The sequence below is a fragment of the Dipteris shenzhenensis genome, chromosome 6 (assembly GCF_047967505.1).
Source record: "Dipteris shenzhenensis isolate YYH24624 ecotype China chromosome 6, Dip_SZ_1.0, whole genome shotgun sequence".
Taxonomy (NCBI): domain Eukaryota; kingdom Viridiplantae; phylum Streptophyta; class Polypodiopsida; order Gleicheniales; family Dipteridaceae; genus Dipteris; species Dipteris shenzhenensis.
In genome coordinates, this window is record NC_141601.1 from 10,580,831 (window position 1) to 10,602,741 (window position 21,911).

A 21,911-nucleotide genomic window follows, 5' to 3' on the forward strand; every position below is an offset into this window, starting at 1 on the left:
AATGGCTTATCATGTAAGGACGTCGATTCCAAAGTTAGCTTCTAAATCTTGCATTTAGGATAAATAGACAAAGGAATCCCTGGAGAGGCATTGGAGTATTTCATCCCCTCTTGGAAAGGAGAGGCCACTCTTGAGAATTGGCTTGTCTCTACACTGTAGCGCATAGCAAATGTGTGTGTAGAGTGACATAACTAGTCGAAAGATGTAGTGAGTTTGAAGGATTTCTTTGTCATCTTGAAGCCCTATCACCGCTTCTCCATTCCACCAATTCTAAAAGTAGGTAGAATGCATGATAACACTTCTAAGTATGCATTGCGGGTTTTGCATAGGATGATAAATATACATGGGAGGTTTCTCATTGGTAGTTGACTTCTGTTTGAGAGGTGAGTGAAGCTTTGATGGCATGGCTTCCATTTTAAATGGTACTTATTACGAAAACTAACTTTTCATGTAGCTTTTATCAAATCATAAGAGCTAGAAACTAGCTGAGATTTTGCTTGGCCTTTATTTTATGGATTGAACTTGCTACATTTTGGTTTTAAAGATCGTTGTAATCTAGGATGCAACCTAGATACCAAAAGGAAATGAGTAACGGCAATGGAATGCAAGGTACCTTGGGGATTACTTGCCAAGATGAGAAAGATAACTCCTTCCAAGCTATGACCAGGTTGCTTTTTTTTCTTCACTTTAATACATATATATGTGCTCTTGGTAAACAAGGTGACAAGGTTGCTTTCTTTTCTTCACTTTAATACATATATATGTGCTCTCGGTAAACAAGGTGAAAATTTCTTGCCAAAGAAGCCCTTAGATTATGATAACCCTTAAAAGAGCCTCCCCGCATGACTACTAGGGCAGAAGGGTTGGCATTACAGCTGCTTGACTAGTAGTGTGAAATCGCGTTCCCATGAAGCAGGCCTTGATGTCGCAGAAGTATTATTGACTTCTGACAACAAATTTTCGGGCTATTTGAGCCAATCACACTCAGAACAAAGTGTTGAGACCAATCGAAATCTTTCGGCAGTGCAGTGCTGGGCTAGCAAGCCATGAAATCGAAATACCGAGAGAGCATTGCAGCGTTGGGGGGAGCACTGAACATGGGGCTACTCATCTACACTATGAGTGGGGTTCTCTCAGCCCTACTAGCATACACGGGGAGGCCCGCTAAGGCCCCTCTCAAGTTACTCTTCGATCATATTCTATCATAGCATTAGTGTAAGGCCCGTGCACAAGTCCCGGAATAAGAGAACCAAAAAACAAAACTCCATGGCTTTCTCTTGGGCAGGATGCACGTAAAAAAGGAGAGAAGCATGTTCGATATGAGGGGTGAAAAATGTTACAATAACTGTAAAAGATGTTGGAGGGAGTGAAAAGGGGGGGGGGGGGGGGCAACGGTCAGTGAAGCAGTCAGTCAGGGTCCTCACTTGAACACTCTACTGCCAACTGAACTGAGCTGACACTCTCTCAGTCCATACTCCACAATCCACACTCCACAGTCCACTACTACAACGGCTACTTACTACACCCACCTCTCTTCTGCAAAATTTATTATTTCTCTCTTTTGCTTTGATCAACTCTTCAGCTCAATTTCCCAAGCACCCTCTCTGGCTCCACTCTCTGGCTCCAGCTCTTTTTGATCAAACTCGTCAGCTCAACTTCCCATTGCCCAAGCTCTCTCTCTCTCTCTCTCTCTCTCTCTCTTTCCTCTTCGGTAACATTTGCTCACTTCCATCTTTGTGTAACCTTTGCTATGATCATCTGCTCTCAGCAAATCAATCAGCTCCTCTCTTTCCTGTTCAGGACTCACTTAGTAAGCTGCACTTCGATCTTTGTGTATCAGCTCTCAGCAAATCAATCAGCTCCATCTTCCATTTCTTTGGCTGACCCCCCCCCCCCACCCCCCCCCTCCTCATCTTCATCACTTACCCTTCAGCTAATATGCCCACACTCCCCTCTTGCCTCCCGGACTTCACCATCTCTTCAATCATTTCTTCCCTGCCTCCCCCCACAGCCTTCACTCAACACTCCTCCTGTCCGATCATCATTCACTAAGCCATACATCTCTGCCCTCTGTCTGCTCCAATTCATCATTCCTTGCGCTTTCCTCTCTTCTTCTTCTTCTTCATCCAGTCCCCTTGGATTCTGTGTTGATGGTGACCTTGCTCTCTAGTTGATTCCTCTTTCTCTTCTCTCTCCGCTCCTCTCTTTCTCATTAGATTCCTAGATCCCTCCGATGCACCCTTCTGCGCAGAGCATCTCCTCAGTCTAGACCCTTCACCTTCACGTGAACTCAATGCCGCAGTTCCCCTCCAGTTCCTTTCCAGAAGCCCATTACTAGTTTGCATTCGTCTGCACTTCGCTCTGCCACTCGGGTTTTTCCGGAGCCATTCTACCTTTTCCTCCCGTGACCCATAATTCAACTTCCTCTTGTAAGCAAACTTATTTTCATCTGCACTCTCGGAAGCTTACGAACTGGCAGCCACGCCCGTTCTTTTTATGCCCGATCGGCTGAGCCATTCTAGCTTTATTCCTGTCGTAAACGGATTCGTTCGTCAGATCCGGGTAGCACACTTCCACCTTGACGAAGAAATTGAGCTCAACACTTGGCAGCCCCCAACCTTTGCTTCCAGCTTGGCAGAAACCTTAGAAATCAGCAGCCCCTTGATTCCTCTTCTGAGAATTGCCGGAGCCATTCTACATTTACACACTTTGAGACTGCGTGAACAAATGAAAGTCGACATGATCCGGGGAATCACGTTATAAGGACTTTCCATGACGACTTCGAACGTCGGGAACTTCATCAAAACTGGGACTTAAACAGTGAACCCACGGCCCACAAACTGGGCTTGTTACTCCGGACGGAAAACATTTACGGATTACCAAACGCCAATGTACGTTCGCTTTTCCAAGGAACGAAATTTAAAACCATACAAACAAGCCCTCCATCAATGATCTCCCAAAGAGAGAAGTTGTGCCGGTTAATATAGTTTTTCAAGCACATTGAATGTAGTTGGTGATTATAATGCAGTGATTTGAGATGCGATGGAGAGCACTAAACTTAATTCTGTAAAACGATGTACTCCGAAATGTCGCCGGCGGGCGGTCTTGTGGTATCTCGGAATTATTATCACGTATACAACAGCTGCAAACGCTTTGACACCTGAAGGTATAATTTCGTTAGTAGTTGTCGAGCAGTTACATCTTCAGCGCCGGACTTAGCTCAATCTAAATGTCGTGGGGACAGGGCATGCGTATTAATTTCAAAATGGCTTTGATTATTACATGCAGGCGAAGCTTTGCTCGTATTCAAAGCTGGTTTGCAAGACTCCCTCGGAGTCTTAACTAATTGGAGACTAACGGATGCTACTCCATGCAACTGGACGGGTGTGACTTGTAGTCGCAAAAGGCGTGTAGTTATCTTGTGAGTTCACGTGAAGTTATTTTCTTTTTGAAACTTGCTAAGGAATGGTGCAGAATCTTTCTAACTCCCTTTTTCGAAGTCTCAGAAATTTACCATATAGTAGACTCTGGGGCTCTATATCGCCGGTTGTGGGAAAGCTTGAGCGATTGAGAAGACTGTACGTACACTAAAACGCTTACTTCCACGCATTTAGTGTGAACTGTGTGCAAATTATATGAGAAACCGAGCTTTTGGTAGACCCTGATCGCAATGCGATATGAATTTCAGGAGCTTGCACGAGAACAGTTTGTTTGACAGCCTTCCTGCTGAAATAGCAAACTGCAGCAAGCTACGAGCTTTGTAAGTCTAATAAACTGTCGCCGCTGGCCTTGTACATCCTTTCAGTCTATGGTCTCCATTCATCTATGCTTATTTGACTGAAACATTTGAGGTGGCTTGTGGCAGATATCTACAAGGAAACTTTTTAACTGGTCACATTCCAGCAGAACTTGGCTCCCTTTCAAATATGGTTCTCTTGTAAGCACTTCTCTCCTTCCATTAAGGATCATGCATTAGTGCCCATGGAAAACTTCTCACTTAGTGGTCATCCTCGGGATCCTGTGAGCTTTGGCTGGGGATGCCTAACTAAGCCCATGTTCCCCTATGCCAGATGATTGGCCTCATGGGTGATTCCATGAAATTCTGATGTCACTACCGGGGATGCCTAACCAAGCCCATGTTCCCCTATGCCAGATGATAGGCCTCATGGGTGATTCCATGAAATTCTGATGTCACTACCGTTGGGTGTTTGATTTTTGTATTGTCAAGCGTAATTATCACTACAATAATAATGGTTAGAAAGGGTGCGTCTAAAGGGTGACCTCTGTTCTTTAAGAGTCAAGACATCCAAAAGCGTCGAGTTCCAACACAAAGGGGAGAAGGGTTGCCTTTGTCAAAATAAGATGGCTTAGCCAGCTGAGCTACCTTAAGTTATAGGGTAGGCAGTTTGTGGAGCCACCCTTTCAGTGATACGGCAACATCCATGGCTGCCCTTTTAGACAAAGGGTGTATATAGGCCATCCTTTGTAGTTTGTGTGGCCACGCTTTTAGCTATGGGTGATAGCCATGGCTGCCTTTTTAGACAGAGGGTGTATTAAGGCCGCCTTTGTCCCGTATGGATAAAGGGTTGCCTTGTCCTCTAAAGGATGATTGTCATGGTTCCACCAATAGACATAGGGCGATTTTCATGTCCAGCCTTTTTAGAAAAAGTGTTACAGCATGGTTAACCTCGCATAATCCCAAGAAGGGATAAGTTATCCACTTGGATTTCATGGGTAAATCTTGACCAGGGGTCACGATTAGTGCAATACCAGTATGAGGAGGCAATCCATTAATCACCAGCAATCCCCCAATTTGTTGGTATGGCAAGGTCTAGTAGACCGTATGCGCATGCAAATAGAAGTTACAGTATGCCACATCAGACATCTATATGTGAATGGTAAAATGCAACAAAGACTGGTGCAATGAAGTGCCATGATGGTCACTAGATGATGGGTATGAGATGATGTTCGTGAAGTGAGGGGCATGAATAGCCTATGAGAAGGCTATGTCCGTGAAGTGATGGGCACTTGACGATGAGGCTATAGCTTTCTAAATGAGGCCTTTGTGACATGTAAAGTGATTTTGCTGTACTCCTAAAACTCATTCTTCCAATTGTTCATACAGTCGCACATTTTCTTAGGCTAGATGGGAGACGATCAAGTAAATCCTGTGTAGTTTAAATCACATCTATGTTTCTGGGAACAAAGCATTCCACTTCTATCTTTTACTTCCTAATGTATTTTGTGCATCCCTTTGCACCCCATGGTGATGAATTTTCAAAGTCTTCTTCAAACACGTATGTGCACTTGTATATGCATGTGTACTTTTGCAAAGGAAGGCATATGTATGTCTTTTGACATCATTTTCATTTGTTCTAACGCCCCTAGTCTTTATGAAACACATAATCTAGGATTTATCAAGATCTTTCGGTATACTAATAGGCCATCCTTTTACAATGTATAGTCCATACAATCAGAATATAAACCAAATTGTATATGATTCCTAATTTGAAGCAGAAGCAACGTACAAGATATGATATACTTAAGCACTCGCATGGAAGTGCATGAAAAGATTATAATCCTCCAGATTTAAGGAGTTCTCTCTGTTGTTCCATCACTGTGGCGAGTTCTCACTGTTGTTCCTGTCAGCTATTTTAAAGTGCTAACTGTGGTGAGCTCTCACTCTTGTTCCCCTCGCAGCTATTTTCTTGCCTGGCGCCTCATTTATCTACATTCTCTACTAGGATGCATTAATAAATGAACTACTCCCAATCAGTTTCTTATTCTTTTGCCGGAATATCTCAAGAAAATGCTTTGAGTGGGGCCATCCTACCTTCTCTTGGCAATTTCAAGTGACCAAAGGACTTCTATGCTCTCGCATTAATAATGAACTACTCACAATGAGTCTCCTATTCTTCTGCAGGGATATCTCAAGCAATGCCTTGAGTGGGACCATCCCACCTTCTCTTGGCAATTTGACGAGACTGAAGTACTTGTATGCTCTCTCTCTCTCTCTCACTCTCTCTCTCACACACACACACACACACACACACACACACATGCACGTGCATGCATGCATGCAATTACACTCAACTGCTCTACATTTGAGGATATTAAAGTGTCAGAGAACCACATTTAAGTATCACTTCTCAAAGTTGCCTGTGGGATGCAAATATTTAGTTTGCTCTGTTCGATGCTCTACATTTGAGGATATTAAAGTGTCAGAGAACCACATTTAAGTATCACTTCTCAAAGTTGCCTGTGGGATGCAACTATTTAGTTTGCTCTGTTCGAGTTCATGTAGCTTTAACAGTGCCTCGAGGAATGAAGTTTCTCACAAAATTAATACTTATGCCTCGAGGTTTAATAATATTCTCTGTGGTTGTTGAAAAAAGCATTAAAGAACCGGATGACTAAGCAGTTGCAATTATCCTCTTTTCTGTTTGTCAAGGTTGAAATAATGCACAAGCTGTTGATCTTCGCACATTGTTTTCCAAATCTGATGCCTACAATTGTAAACATAATTCCTTGAAGATACCATAACTTCTCAGATGCATCCACAACTTGTTAATATGTAGCTGCAGACTGTTATATGGTTATTTCTATTGTTACTTGTAGGTGGTATAACTTCCGTTGTGATCTCTGCAGGAACATTTCCTTGAATCTCCTTGTTGGACAAATACCGCAAAGTGGAGTTCTTGCAACATTTTCAACTGCATCGTAAGTGCCGACAGCCACTTCAAATACATTTCTTTTGATTGTGGACACTCTGTTTCAGGCAGAGTTAGGAATTTTCTTTGTAATTGCCACCCAAGCCTCTTTCTCCCTCTATGCTCGCATGTATTCTTTAGCGTGTGTGAAGATGTGGCAGTGAGTTGGCCTATCAGCAAGTGCATGCAAGAGTGCTTCAGGATTGTAAGCGTGTTTGTGAGGGTGTATGCAAGTGTGCATGTTCAAGTTTGAGTGTGCATGCAAGCGTGCAAGGGTATATGTGGGTGCATGCGTCTACATGTACAGCCACGCTTAACTTTTGTCCTCTTCACTGCCTCAGTTTAGGACGACTCAAGTCCAAACGCATAGCCACGCTTGCAAGTTAGGTCCAAAGGCCTTTCTACTTCACTTGTAGTGGCATGAAGGCCATGTTTTTTTTTTCAAGGAAGGCATGCAGGCCATGTTAAGAGCCAACAAGTGCATTGGTGACAAGCATGCAAGTGTTCCACGCATGCCAAAGCACAAGGCAACCACACATGCAAGTCTTGCATATAGGTGTTTCCCGTCAGCTTTGATTCATCAGCTGTAGGGCTCACCTATCTATATGCTCAATTTTTCCCATTGCTAGGCCCCCATTTCACCTTATCGTCCTCACCAGCTGCCCCTCCCTCTTGGCAATTCATCAATGTATCACTTGAGACTCTCTCTCTCTCTCTCTCTCTCTCTCTCCCCTACATTCATAGCCTGCTATTTACAGAAGTTCTTTCCAGCCTTCTCACGCGAGATTATCTTGTAAGGGTAAGGCTGTGCATGTTACAGACGTATGTCTGTTGAAATTACAGCATTAACCTTTATACTTTTTTGTAGTCATGTGATAGTTGTGCTTGATTACAATAAGCAGGCAGCTTGTGAGAAGAAACTCAATTGTATGACTGCCAATCCCCTGCATGATAAGCCTTTTAAGCTTGAAGCTATCCCTTCGATGGGTACTCCAGTACCACCATGGGTGTAGATTAGGCCGTACGGAAGCAAAAAGAAGAGAACTCTTGGCTCAAGCTATAGGGGAAAGAGGAAAGGAGGAATGTTCTAAGACTAAAGTTTCGTGCACAATGTTGCTCAGAAAAAGGGGGAACCCCTCCATTCCCTAAGGAATATAACCCTCCTGGCTAAGGCTGCTCGGGAAGAACCCTGCATGCTCACCCAATTGGCCATCAGTGTGTGAACGTGTCGGCCCAAATGCCAAGGTGTGCGAGGGTTGGACCTGAGATCCGTCTAAATACTGGCCAGGGTGTGCGAGGGATGAACGGTGTCAGCCCAAATACTGGCCAGAGTGTGCGAGGGATGGACCTGAGATCCGTCTAAGGCCTCTGTGCATATGGCCCTCCAAATCTGCCAAGCAATGATGCTAGCCAGTGTCTCCCAAGCGGTATCTCCATCAGCATGTATTGGTCTATAGAGGGAGATAGGTACATCCTCCAGACAGCAAGTCTCGACTAGGTGACGTTGAATCAATATGGCCCAAGAAGCATCATGCCACTCGTAGAAGATCTGAGGCCCTGACAAGGAGAGCCAAACCACTGATCCTTACGTCATGAAGAAACGAGAAGGAGCAAAAGACAGCATAGTACCTACTTCAGTAAGCACATCTTCGACCATGTTTGTCCCTTTGAACCATCTTCCAACTTCCTTTTCAGCTTGGGGAGACTCAATCCATTTGCCGACGATAAGTAACTGTCCATCACCCTGCACAAGCCGCTATGTGTTAAGGATATGCACAATGTCAAACACATGAAGTTGAGATGGTTTCTCAACATGGGCATCATAGAATATGAGCTAAGTTTTTAAGCTTATATTCTCAATAGCAATGCTTTATTTTGACCTGGTTATAACCAGCAGCAGTATATATTGCAGAATTTACAATGCTTAATGATAGTTTATCTCAGGGTACCTGCTGCTATGACTATCTATATTTGATCTTTTTTTACACATGGCTCTCAACATAGTATAAAATAACAATCTGTCCCAAAGAGACCTCAATGATGTATACTTCTGGTTCTATGATCTCAGTAGTGTTTAAATTTACTACAAACAAACATGGTTTATGAGCTTTCCTAGTGCTAACATTGTTGTAGTTTCTTTAGAATATGCAACACATAATATTGGTCTTATTAAGGATAGCTGGTATGTCTATTTATACCTTTCGGCTCCCCTGGCTCTCTAGTTATTTTTGAAAGAAGTGTAAGCTTATCACAATGTTGTATATTAAAAAGAGCATAGGAAAGTTCACCTGTAGGATAGCTGCCAAACCATACAATGATAAAGCATGCATGAGCTGGGAAAGATCCTTCCCTGTGTTCTTGGGAGTGAAGAAAGAGTCATCTGTGCAATCATCGACGACCTTCCATGCATCTCTCATCCATGCAAGCTCCCTGTAGCAACAAGATGACCCATGTAAAGAAGCATTGGATGAGTAGGTATTGCATATAACAATGCACTGAGAGGGCATCCTTGACATTCTGAATGACGGAGAGTCCAATCGTCAGTTGGATCGAGAGTGATAATGCCAGCAGCTTTACCGTCATGATAGAGCCAATAGACGATGTGCCACATCTTTTTTCGAAACCCCAATAATTGCTCCGTTTGTGAGATGAAATCCCATTGCACAATGTCAAAATATTTGGAAATATCCACTTGTAATAAGAGAACATCTTGGAGACATCTTGCTGAGTGTGCTTTGCATATTCTATCCCATTATTGTGAAAGATGTAGCCCATCATGCAGGAAACCTTTTTCACACAAGTTTTTCTCAGAGATTAATTTGACTCAACCCTTTTTTCCAACTAGCATGTATTTATTGAGTTTCCCTAGCATATGTAGCAATGTAGGTGAATGGGCATCCCAATAAAAAACTCTACAGTGAGACATCCCAGTCGGGAGACTTCCATTTGCCACATGACCTTATTACATCTCTCAACTCTGTCGTTGATAGGTGCCCTCAACCTGCACGGGACATAATTGGACACACATGCCAAAAAATCTCCTGTCGTGCCAACGATGCATCTTGTGACAGGAAAGCAACATGTCCAAACTGCTTGGCATAGTGGCTAACGCAGGCTTGGGCTAACTGTGCCTATGAGGTGTTCCACTTACCATTAACATCTTATAAATGAAAAATGTTTCCACATTTCTTTTTATGGTGTAGGATTTTGAAGCATTCCTTAGACAACCAGCCCTTATCTGAAAAAGCTCTTAGGTGGCCTTGGTTTCCCATTTTTCAAATTTCGAGTGATAATTGCATTGTAAAAGATGCACCCTCATAAGGGCATAAATACCTCAAGTGACTAATTTCTGTCAAAACCTGAGAGATATTTCTTAGCCTTGGCAATATCTTCCCTAAGATGTTGCGTGCAGTTCTTCCCATCTTCATGAATTACATACTGCATACGAGTGATAAATGCAGTCCATGCACATTCAACATTTATTGGACTCTGTGCTCTCTCTCTCTCTCTCTCTCTCTCACACACACACACACACACACACACACACATTTTTTGTGGAATCTTTGAGTCATTATATTACAAAAAAAGCTATCCCAGAAAGGGAGAGCTATAATACATCAAGAGAAAATCTCACTGTAGGACAAATATACATCATGATCAAAGACACGAGATTGCAAGCAATCAAAAAGTGATTGTTGCAAAGAGTGTCTAAAGAAAGAGAAATTGGAAAAAACAAGATCACCAAAGACCCTATGATTGCGATCCTTCCAGAGAGTCCAGAGTGCCCAAACCCGAACCCAAACAAAAAAGAAATCAAACTCCTGTCTGGGTGGATGTACACCAAAAAGCTAGAAGAACTTGCCAAAAGCAATCTGAGGAAACTGAGCTCTCAAAATCTGCCCAAGGAAGTCCAATAAAGCACAAGAGGAAGGACAATGCCAAAAGAGATGAGGCACACACTCTCTCGGAGCCAGACATCTGCGACACATAGACGAAGCAATATGTCGTCGTGCCAAGACCTGTCCATGAGGAAGAACACCCAACAAAACTCTCCACAAGAAAACCTGCTGATGGAGAGGAATCTTAGAATGCCAAATCTGTCTCAAACGTTTCCGCCACCATTTCATAGGATGATTAAGATGCCAAAGCTGATTTGCCTTTTGCGAGATAAATGGTGGAGGAAGTAGAACTTTATAAAGAGAAGAGACAGTAATATGTGCAAACTGCAAAGGACGGCATGACAAGCCCACTGAAGAAAGTGTCCAGTCTTGAAGACGATCCTGTAGATGCAATGGAGGAACCAGTTGAAAAGGTTGGAGCATCAAAGTAATCTTATGCCAAAGTGGACGATTATGCATTCCAAGGCCAAATTTGGTAGCGGCCAAAGGAAAAGTAAGGGGAAATCCAGCATCATCAACAACATCCTGAACCAAACGAATCCCCTTGAGACTCAAAAAATACGAATGTCGAGGCTCCTGCAAAGCCAAAGGAAGGGCGAACACTCTAGACCAATGTATACTTTCAGCTCTGAAAGAGTTGCCCTACAAGGAAACACACACGCACGTGCATGCGCATGCGCGCGCACTTCTTGTTTGTAAGAAGCAGTCTTCATTTCGAAAAAATATACATTCATAGCTGTCCCAGAATGAGACAGCTATTATTCAAATAGTCTCTCTCTCTCTCTCTCTCTCTCTCTCTCTCTCTCTCTCTCACTCACTCACTCACACACACACTTTTTTTTTTGGGTGAAAACTTATATTTCTGTGTGGGAAACCCCAAAAAAGAGGTAAAAACCCACCAATAAGTACAAAGGAAAAACTTACAAGTAAAGCCTCAGAGCAAAAGTCACGAAGCAGGCAAGTAAAAGTTACATATCAAGCTGGAGGAGGATCAAACACAACATCCTCCAGCTTCAGATTATTGCTTTGTAAAAACTGATGCAGTGTAGAAACCACACCATCAATAAAAACAAGCTGTTTTTTGCCCTTGTGATCCTTCTTAATATAGGCGGGCACCCGAAATTTCTGAATCATAGGGTCAAAAACTTGTTGTAACATGGGATGAAAAGAATCCAGTGAAAATGGCACATCTGCATCCCGAACAGAAGAAGACTTTGGCACAGGCATCAGAGGCAAAGGAGCTAGATCAACATCTGTATCCTCCGATGAAAGAGCTGCATTTGATAAAGCAGGACTCAGCATTTCAGCTTCACTCCGAGGATCAACCTAAGAAGGAGCATGTCCAACATCCTGTATGATCCCCTCTGCAAGCGGCACATCCATATCCTGAGGAGGAGGAGGAGGCTGATGATGCTTAACAGGAGTCGGATCCTGAACTTCTTCAGCAAGAGCAAGATTGGCCTGTGATTTTTCTACCTTCCTCCAGTAATGCTTTGGAGCAGTAAAAGAAGGCTTATCCAGTATAGCCTTAGCGGAAACCGGAGGAGGAGAAAGAGTAAACCTTCACAGCAGCTGAAGAAGGAGCAGGAGGAGTGGTCATGGAAGCAGAAGGGCAAACACGTGCAAAATGACCAACCTAACGACACCGATAACAAGCTGTAGGAAAAGAAGCAAAATGCAGCTTGATGCGCATTGGATGAGCAAATCCCAGATCAAGATCCAGAGTAGATGGCACGGGCTGCATCATATCCCATAAAATACAGAGCCTAACATCACGGGTAGCTTGCAAGAAATCCCGTCTCGGAACATGGAGAGGCCTGCCCAAAATCACTCACTCACACACACACACACACACACACACATCTATGTATGTTTGCACAGATCTAGATGAGTCCACAAACATGCGAAAGTGCTAAAGGACACATAATCTAACATAGCAAGTTGGCCAAAATAAGAGTAGTTGACATTGTTGTTGATTTTGAATCTCGGTATATTTCGCATATCAAAGAAATTAAGAAGCACTTCTAGAATGAAGAGAAATTATGTGACCGGTGTAGGGCCATTTTGATATAGAAGCACTGATGTCCAACATAGCAAGTTGGCCAAAATAAGAGTAGTTGACATTGTTGTTGATTTTGAATCTCAGTATATTTCGCATATCAAAGAAAACAAGAAGCACTTCTAGAATGAAGAGAAATTATGTAACCGGTGTAGGGTCATTTAGATATAGAAGCACTGATGAATGAGCTGACATGAAAGACTATACTATTTATAGAGCAAAAGAATCAACAAGAAAACTTTAACATAATAAAGAAGGTAGTGGTCCACAGTGGTCCACAGATTCGTGTTCTTAGAGAATGACATAGTGGTCATGTGGTATGAGTGGTCGTGGTACTTTGATGTAAAGAATAAGCAAATGGGCCTATAATTTGGAATTCCCATCGGGATACAAGGTGGATCTTGTGTCCCATGTTTTTTGTTAAAGCGATTTTTCAAACTTGATAGAATATTAAGAGGATTCACTAAGTGCAATATTTGGAACGTTGATCCTGAACAAGTTTATTTTTCAAGCTCTGTGTGCTTGGGGGGAGAGAGAGAGAGAGAGAGAGGTCCAGAGTTTTTGGCTTTGTAGTTTTGCTGGGAACTAGAGTTGTAAAAGTAAGTCGTTAGTGTTATCTATTTTCAAAGTTCCAAAAGTCTCCAATTCAAAAGTTAATTGCTCGCAGTTCTCATTGCCTTGTAGGTTTGCTGGAAACCTAAACTTGTGTGGACATCAAATAAATACAATTTGTGATGGTGAGCTGTCAGCTCCATCTATCCTCAAAGATCCAAACATCTCCACTTCAAATGCATTAAATACAGGTCTCTCTCTCTCTCTCTCTCTCTCTCTCTCTCTCTCTCTTTGTGCGCGTGCATGTGCATATGTGCACGTAGGTTCTCTTTTCTCATGGAACTCTCTTTTTGTAATTTTACTTTATTAATGCTTATCCTTTTCAAGAGATTGCTGCAGCCTTCTTATTTGAATTTTAAGTTGATGTACATGCTAATGAAGAATGGATTTAGTTCTGCTTTATCTTATAAGTCTCTTTGTAGCTTAAACATGTAGTGAAGGGATGATGCAAATTTCATTTTTCAGATTGTTTTTTACTTGAAGCATTTGTGATGATGAAACTTTTTTAATTGTACAGAGACTACAAAAGCTCCTATTAGCTATGTGAACAGTCTTCTTATCAGTGCAATGATCACCATGGGGATCTCTTTTGCCTTGGTCCTAGTGTGTTTTTGGGGCTATTTTTTGTACAACAAGACTGGAAGTAATAAAGAAATTTCAAAACCAATTACATCGACAGGTACATATTGAGGCCAATTGCTTGATTTTCCTTTGGCTTATAGTTTTTTAAAGTATTTATTTCACCCACAAACTTAGTTTGTTCCTTTCCCTATTTTTGTTTTTCCAACTCTCATCGTAAGCTTTTTTTGCAGAGCCAAGGCTAAAGATAAACTCTTTCCATGGGGATCTGCCTTACAATTCTCGTGACATCATGAAGAAAATTGAAATGCTTGATGAGAATGATATTATTGGTTCTGGAGGGTTTGGCACAGTCTATAAGCTGATTATGGGCTCCAATGATACTCTTGCAGTGAAAAAAATAGAAAAGAATGGAAAAATGTGTGAGCGCATATTTGAAAGAGAACTAGAGATCTTGGGATTACTAAGACATCGAAACCTTGTGAATTTACGTGGATATTGTAGTGCCACCTCCATGAATTTGCTTATTTATGACTATTTACCAAATGGAAGTTTGGAAAACTTCCTTCATGGTAGGTCCTTTTTATTCTTTAATCTCTTTGTGTTCAAGAATCGCTCAAGTCAACATAAATGAAAGTGAGAGTTCATTGCCCTCACATTTACCACTGCAACAAGGATCTTATGAATCGCTTACGATTTTTTGTAAGTTTCTCTTGTAGTTCTGAAAAAACATCTTGAAAAGTGACTTTCTGTCCTCCATTCTGTCATATTGATTTACATCTGTTAAATATCCTTGCACTGTGTGCACTATCTGTGGCTTTGTGGTAGTCAATGAAATCAAAGTACCCACAAAGCTGCATGTACAAGGTACCTAGCACCCACATCCTTATCTGCATCTTGGACCATGCATGTGTATCATGAGTTCCATGCCTGTCCCTTTTTGAATTTCTTCAAAAGTTCAGTTGAATACTTTGACTGCAAGGTTAAAATATAAGACTCTTAATGTGCTTCCTTTGATAGATGCAATTTGAGCTTCACAATTACATATGATAATGAGATCATCTATACATAATCCCCTGTTCTACCAAATAGCCTTCTCCCTTCTAGTCGATGTGAATACTAAATAGAGGTTATGACTGTATTTCGTTATCAGCTAGTGGATGCAAATAATCCATCATTGTACACCAGTTATAGGTAAACCACAAAGTTGGCACCGTGAGTCTGCATGTTACGATTTCTTGACATTCGACCACAAGAGCTAGTAGCTGCTCCATGTGATCTGTATTCATATCCAACAAGTGAAGTCTCTCTCTAGCTTGGCTTTGATAGAGGTAATGACAGCTTACATCTAGATACAGCAGAACTGCCACATAACTGCCTTCCTCACCAAGTACATGGATATCAGGATTTACTTTTCAGCGCAGGATTGATAGATGTAATCACAGATTGCATCCATATACATCAGCAGAACTGTCTTCCTCACCAAGTACATAGAGATCAGGATCAGTTTACTTTCTTGATTCTGCATATTACGATTTCTTGACATTCGACCACAAGAGCTAGTAGTTTCTTGATTCTGCATATTACGATTTCTTGACATTCGACCACAAGAGCTTGTAGTTTCTCTATGTAATCCGTATTCCCATCCAACGAGTCTTGCTAACTTGCCTTTGGTAGAGGTGATGACAGCTTACATCTATATACAGCAGAACTGTCTTCCTCACCAAGTACATAGAGATTTACTTATCAGCACATGGATGCCCTGAGAAATTCCATCTTTCTGTATAGGTGACTATATTATTCTTTCCAATTGGAGCAAATACCCATTTCAGTCAACACTTTCTTCCTAAATAGCCTTTGCTCAGCCCGTCCTCCTTCTGTCACACACCCCGCTCATCCATCCCTTCACCCACCCCCCTGTTCAGCGTGTCAGTCTCACTGCCTCGCCTGCCCCTTACCCCTCCTTTCTGTCTGTACAGGCTGTTTGGAGTAGAACAGCTGCTGTGTGAACAGTTGTATTGCTCCCAGCCCCACCCCCTCTGCTGCTGCCCCCTTCTGCCTTCGCGCCCTGTCTCTCAACCCTCCTCGGGGCGGGATTTCCACCTGTTGCAGGGAGCAGTTCATCAGGGACCAACATCCCCCCCTAGAGCACAAGCTCACTGACAAATAGTGTGCATGACAAGTAACCTCATTGTGGATGGGGTCTTGATACCTTCCAGGGCTCATTGGAACATATCATAGTTGAGGGGCTCTCAGATTGGGGTGTTCAACATCTATGCACCCAATTTGAGAAGAGATGGAGGAGTGGGACAGTGCGAAGCAGGTGGGAATGAGAAAACATCCGGCTTGTATTTATGGAACTATCACAATCGGAGGACAACATACAAAAGTTGAGTGAAGTACTCACATGAGAAAGACACACCAAACTGAGGTAGTTACTTTGCTTTTAGTCAAAAACTTGAAACCTAGATCCCAAGGATAATTTTGCTTTATGGTCTGAGCTCACTGCTCCTCCCTGCCCCTCTGCCTCCTGCCTGCCTTGCCATCAGCCTCCTTCCGCCTCTGCTTTCCCCATCCCTTCCGTCCATACAGATTGTATGGCACCAGTATAATCTGTATGGACGACCCCCATAGTTATGTTCTGCCTGCCTGCCTGTCTGCTTTGTCTGCCCACCCTGCTCCACTTGTTTTGCTCCCCCTTCATCTCCCTCCCTGTTCGCCTCACCCTCCTCCCCTCCTTGCATTCCGTACAGACTGTATGGTGCCCGTACAGCATGTATGGACGGCCTGTTTGGTTGCATTCCACCCCTTCCTCTCCACTCAGCTCCCCCCTCCTCCAGCTCACCTTCCTTCCATCCTCTCTGCCTGACCTCCCCCTCGCTTCCCTCCACCCTCTCAGCCTCACCTTCGCTTCCTTCACCTCCACTTCACTTCTGTTTCCTTTCACTCTTTCTGTCTCACCTCCATCTCTGTTTCCTTCCATCCTCTCTGCCTCACCTTCCCTCACCTCCTTCCTTTCCACTCAACTCCTCTCGCCCTCCCTCACCCTCCAATCCCTCTACCGTTTTAGTCTCGCTTCAAGGTCTTGTAGGTGGTGTATTATTCACTTACTGGCTTCGAGTCTGTCCTCTGTAAGGAACAGCAGCCCAAAGGCTTTCTTTACACTGACTTTTTATTTGCCAAGCATGTAAAGTCCATTGATCATTCTCGACCACTGCAAATTGTTCATCTTATACACACATGCTTTTGTATACACACGTGCTTTTGTGTGTGTGCACCTTATAAAACTAGAATGTATCCAATCTTAAAGATTAAACTTTTTATAAAGCAAGTGAAAGAACAAAGGAAAAAAGGGAGTTTGTAAGCAATTTTAAACAAAAATAAGAGTAAATGAGAAAAGTAAAATAAAAATAAGCTACGCTTATGTTCTCATCAGTCCCCAATATAAGCTGCCATCAGGCTTCTGAAATATCTTGGGTAAAGGTAGCTTTACTTCCTAAGCATGTAAACTCCATTGATCATTCTCAAACACTGAATATCGTATTGAATCAAAGGGAGCGTTTTATTGTTTTATAAGTAACTGACTATCTAGAAACATATCCAGCTCTCGTCTTTTTCCCATAATTTTTTGTCAACTGACATTTAGATCGTGTGATTGGATTTGTGTTTGCAGCACAGAAACCTGAGGTGCCTTCTTTAAGTTGGGCTGACCGAGTGAAAATAGCAATTGGAGCAGCCAGGGGATTGGCATATTTGCACCATGATTGCTGCCCCACAATCGTTCATAGAGATATCAAATCAAGTAACATTCTTCTTGATGAAAATCTTGAGCCACATCTAGCTGATTTCGGGCTTGCCAAGCTTTTGGAGGAAAATGAACCTCATGTCACAACAGTCCTTGTGGGCACTTTTGGATATTTGGCTCCAGGTCATCTCTAGACTTGAAATATAGTATTTGACTCGTGGTATCTATAACGATTTGCACAGATTCCTTAAACACAAAATAATTTGCAGATCGTTTCTGAAATTCTGAAATCCTTTCTTTTCTCCTTGGCCATTGACTGCAAGTCTTTCAGAATACATGCAGAATGGGATAGCAAATGAAAAGACAGACGTATATGCTTTTGGTGTGCTATTGCTGGAGCTGATCAGTGGAAAACGACCCATAGATATCTCACTTGTTGAGAAAAAATTAAATTTAGTTGGTTGGGTAAGGCATCCACTTGAAAGACCCCCCTTAGAAATTGTGAATCATGACTTTTGATCTTCTCATGTTAATAAGAATGAAACAATGATACATATGAACGCTTCTGTCGGTCATTTTGAGGACTAATTGGAAATCTTGAAATCAGGTGAATATGCTGATGGAGGAGAAACGGCAAAGAGAGATTCTGGATTCTGATTGTGAGGAGGTGACCAAAGAGAGCTTGGAAACTGTACTCTTCATTGCGACTTCCTGTGTCCTAGCAGCTCCAGAAGGTAGACCCTTCATGAACAGGGTTGTACAGATGCTAGAAGCAGAGACCACGTCTCCTTGCCCCAGTGATTTTTATGATTCTAGTTCAGATTAGATCGACAGCTGAAATTAACCTATTACGTACTGCATGCTGGCAATACCTTCAATGCCATAGGTGGATACGCTGATGAGATATGTGAGAAGCCTTGCAAGCAGGTCTCTTCTATACAACCTTGTTTGTCTCAGCATATCCCAAAGGTACACACTGTATGAACAAGATGAACCAGAGAGGGTTTGCAGGCAAGTCTGTTGACTACATACCTTGTTCTCAGCATCTCCCAAAGGTATACACTGTATGAACAAGGTTTTTTAAAGATGCTAGAAACTGAGACCAATGTTTATTACTCCAGCAATTCAGAGAGTTGAACCCAGATCCGTTTGACAGCTGCTGGAGGCTTTAAAGACTGAGATATCTTGCATGCTGGCAATACCTGTGATTGTGTGTTTGACTAGATGATGATGACCATGAGATTCGTCTACACTCACATTGTACTTACATCTACATGGAAACTGATCAAATGTATCCCTAAAAGCACGATCTCCTACTTTCCAACAATGGTATTATGAAAAGGGATTCGTCTACACTCACATTGTACTTACATCTACATGGAAACTGATCAAATGTATCCCTAAAAGCACGATCTCCTACTTTCCAACAATGGTATTATGAAAAGGGATATGCAAAATAGAGCAGCATGAATTTTTGTCGGATAAAAGATCCCCTAATCAGATTTGTATCCAGTTGTAAAAGAAAAATGTATACCACTCTCAGAAATTGAAACAGCCCATATTTGACCTTGGAAAAGTATCCAAAAGTTTATTGATTCTGTGTCATGCTATTTTGGTATTCAAGAAGGGTTTGAATGTCAGCCTTTAAACCCCAAGCAAAAGCGTATGAAGGTAACCTTTGCCTTATGTAATAAAGTCTGTGCTTCTTTTTTTCTTTTTCATGTTTTGGCCTGCCGTGGGGAAGCCTAAGTTGAGGCGAGCCTCATAGATGCGAGAAATCGTAACTTCCATAATTTTTTGTTTGCACGGAATTATCGGCCACCATGATCGACGGCCATTGTGTGGCCGGCCATTCACGTCTTCTACGCCCTGGCGGCTCGTCCACCCCATGTGGCCTTCAGTGACTCTTGGGCCTCGCTGGCGCGCAACGGTTGGCTGCAGCCCACGCATGTGTGCCGAGACGCCCCTTCCTGTTCACTGCTTCTGCTATGCATGCCTTGCCCATCCGTTCCAACCCTCCATACCCATCCTTGCCGTCGACGAGCTTCTGCACGACAAAGTCATCGCCTCCGAGGAAACAGACGAAAGCTGTGCGCTGGCGGGAGAAGAAGGAAAACGTTGTGGCAGAGATGGTTCCAGGACTTCGTAGGCCATGATGTTTCCAGAACGAGCGCCGTTGCTTCTAAAGTTAGTATTGTTGCACCGATCCATGGCTGTGGTTGGTGCTTGTCTTTCGTTGTGTGTGTGTTTTCTTCTGCACGAAGGTGTTCTGCTACATGGCTACCGAACGTATGCCCGAACATAAGATGAACCGCACGGATTTCTATTTTTCCATTCACACACCCGCTTGATGTGCGAGCATTTGTACTAAGTTAGTCATCCGTGGGCCTAGGTCTATCATAATATGAACTGTTAACAGAACGAGCAATTTAGAGTTCCCAACGCTCACTACACGTGTTTTTGTAGCGCCTGCTTCTACAACGGAATCTGTTTCACGGTTTGAACAGTAACAGACACCTTCGCCTAAGGTAGCTAACAGCTAACGCAACACAGACTAAGACGAATGCAAATGCGCAAATAGAATTCACAAGCTTGGGAAGAAGACGCGGGAATAGGCAAGCGTACAGTCGCGGGTGAAGGAGCTTGCAATAAAATAAAATCGCCCATGTTTCCGTTAATAATACAATTGCGACAGACTTGGCCGCGCTTTCGTCAAACGAAGCAAACACGACCTGCCTTTCTCAATTCATGCACTAAGCATCCCACGACTTGTTGCAGCAAACGAAGCATTGAGATACCAAAAGCATGAAATTACCGACGACATCTATTGCTTATAATCAATTATCTTCTTATGAAATCGAAGGAAAAACTCGTCGGAGTCTTCACCATTGGATTCATCGACTGCCTCTACAAAATAGCTAATGTTCATTAAACCTGCGACCGCACAAGCACGACATATGGGCATTTTTTAAGACTGACATGAATGCTGCAAATTAGCGTCGTCAAAGCAAACTAACGTTCTTACGTAGTCAGAAATGTTTGAGAGAAGGTGTTGTATTTGCAAATACATCGCCCTCCTTACAAATTCTGATACATGGCAAATACATGGCCCTCCTTACAAATTCTAATATCAGCAAGAACACCAAGAAAACATTAAACTCCGCTTTCCACTTGGCTGCGTAACAATCTCACCCACTTCGAAAAGTGCGGTGCAAGATAACCATAAATATTAATCCGACAATTGCAGAGGAATAGAGCAATTCCGAAATTACGAGTGCGTATTAAAACAGACTATGAAATGGTTCTATGTTTGTGTATCCATGCAAAGCATATTTTAATTGGTTATTGTAAACTGTAGTTACTTTTCATACAGTCGCTTTATTTACAAGAGAGAACTTCTTGGAAAAGCATGTGTAAGAAAATATGAAGAAGTTCAATTTCTACGTGACCGTGCAAAGGCTGTCTTCATTGGTTGCTGTGATCTTCTGTTTGTTGACATATGCTTGGCTTATTTACGAGAGAGAACTTTTAAAAATAGCAATAGAGCAACCTTTTCAAGATGCTTAAATGGTTCTGGTTTATGAGCCGCAATTAAACAATGAAATGTAGTTTGTTTTTTATAAACAAGGCAACAAATGCAAAGTGGACTAAACATTATAAAGATAATGCCTCATTACAACTACACGGATTGCACTAATTAAAGCATTAACGATGTTTTCCAACGAGCTCAAATTTTGAAGTGGATGAAGAAAAGAATTTTCACAATGACAATCTGGCCCTCCCACACCCTGCACATGCTGGCATGCTTGATGAGGCTGGACTTAGTAGAGCAATTGTACTGGCACACATGTCTTCCCTGAATCCAAATACTTTACCGGTGTTAACAATAAGTGCATTATCAAAGTTTGTGCCCCATTGGTTCACTTTTGAGGGTAAAGTCTTAGCAAAGTACAATACTTACAAGGCTAAAGATGTTATGCACCCTGTCTTCATTCACGTTGACTTCACTGACCAGGCATGTTCTGAGACAATCACGCTGTTGTATGTTTCGCACGTGTATGTTTTGCAATTGAGAAATGTGTTGCAAGTCGATGAGTTCTTCAGAATAGAAGGCCCAACCATCATGAAGCAAGGCCCTGAAGAGGGGGCACATCTTCTTTTTGATTGAACGTTAATGCAACAACAGTGCTGAAAGGTGAATCATTTAATGGCACTATTTTCTTTTGTCTCGGACGATGTCATACGAGTCTATGCACCTTGGGTGGCTAACCAAATGGAGAACACGAGGGCCTCCTTCATATTAGTCA

The 21,911-nt window shown here is 42.5% G+C and overlaps 1 protein-coding gene across 2 annotated transcripts; it reads left to right on the forward strand.

The window, feature by feature from the left end:
* The first annotated feature begins 1,934 nt into the window (after positions 1-1,934).
* On the forward strand, positions 1,935-19,155 carry LOC147900768 (LRR receptor-like serine/threonine-protein kinase FEI 2). 2 transcript variants are annotated; one of them, XM_087375479.1, is made up of 14 exons: positions 1,935-2,891; positions 3,029-3,166; positions 3,289-3,421; positions 3,507-3,578; positions 3,689-3,760; positions 3,866-3,937; positions 5,924-5,995; positions 6,649-6,720; positions 13,353-13,471; positions 13,798-13,959; positions 14,093-14,431; positions 17,533-17,787; positions 17,936-18,069; positions 18,212-19,155. In XM_087375479.1, exons 2-14 carry the CDS (start codon positions 3,043-3,045, stop codon positions 18,428-18,430), a joined length of 1,845 nt encoding a protein of 614 aa, XP_087231605.1. In that variant the 5' UTR covers positions 1,935-2,891; positions 3,029-3,042; the 3' UTR covers positions 18,431-19,155. The 2 variants fall into 2 exon arrangements, with proteins under 2 accessions (XP_087231605.1, XP_087231606.1); XM_087375480.1 differs by lacking the exon at positions 18,212-19,155 and having other exon boundaries at positions 17,947-18,042.
* Positions 19,156-21,911: the final 2,756 nt, after the last annotated feature.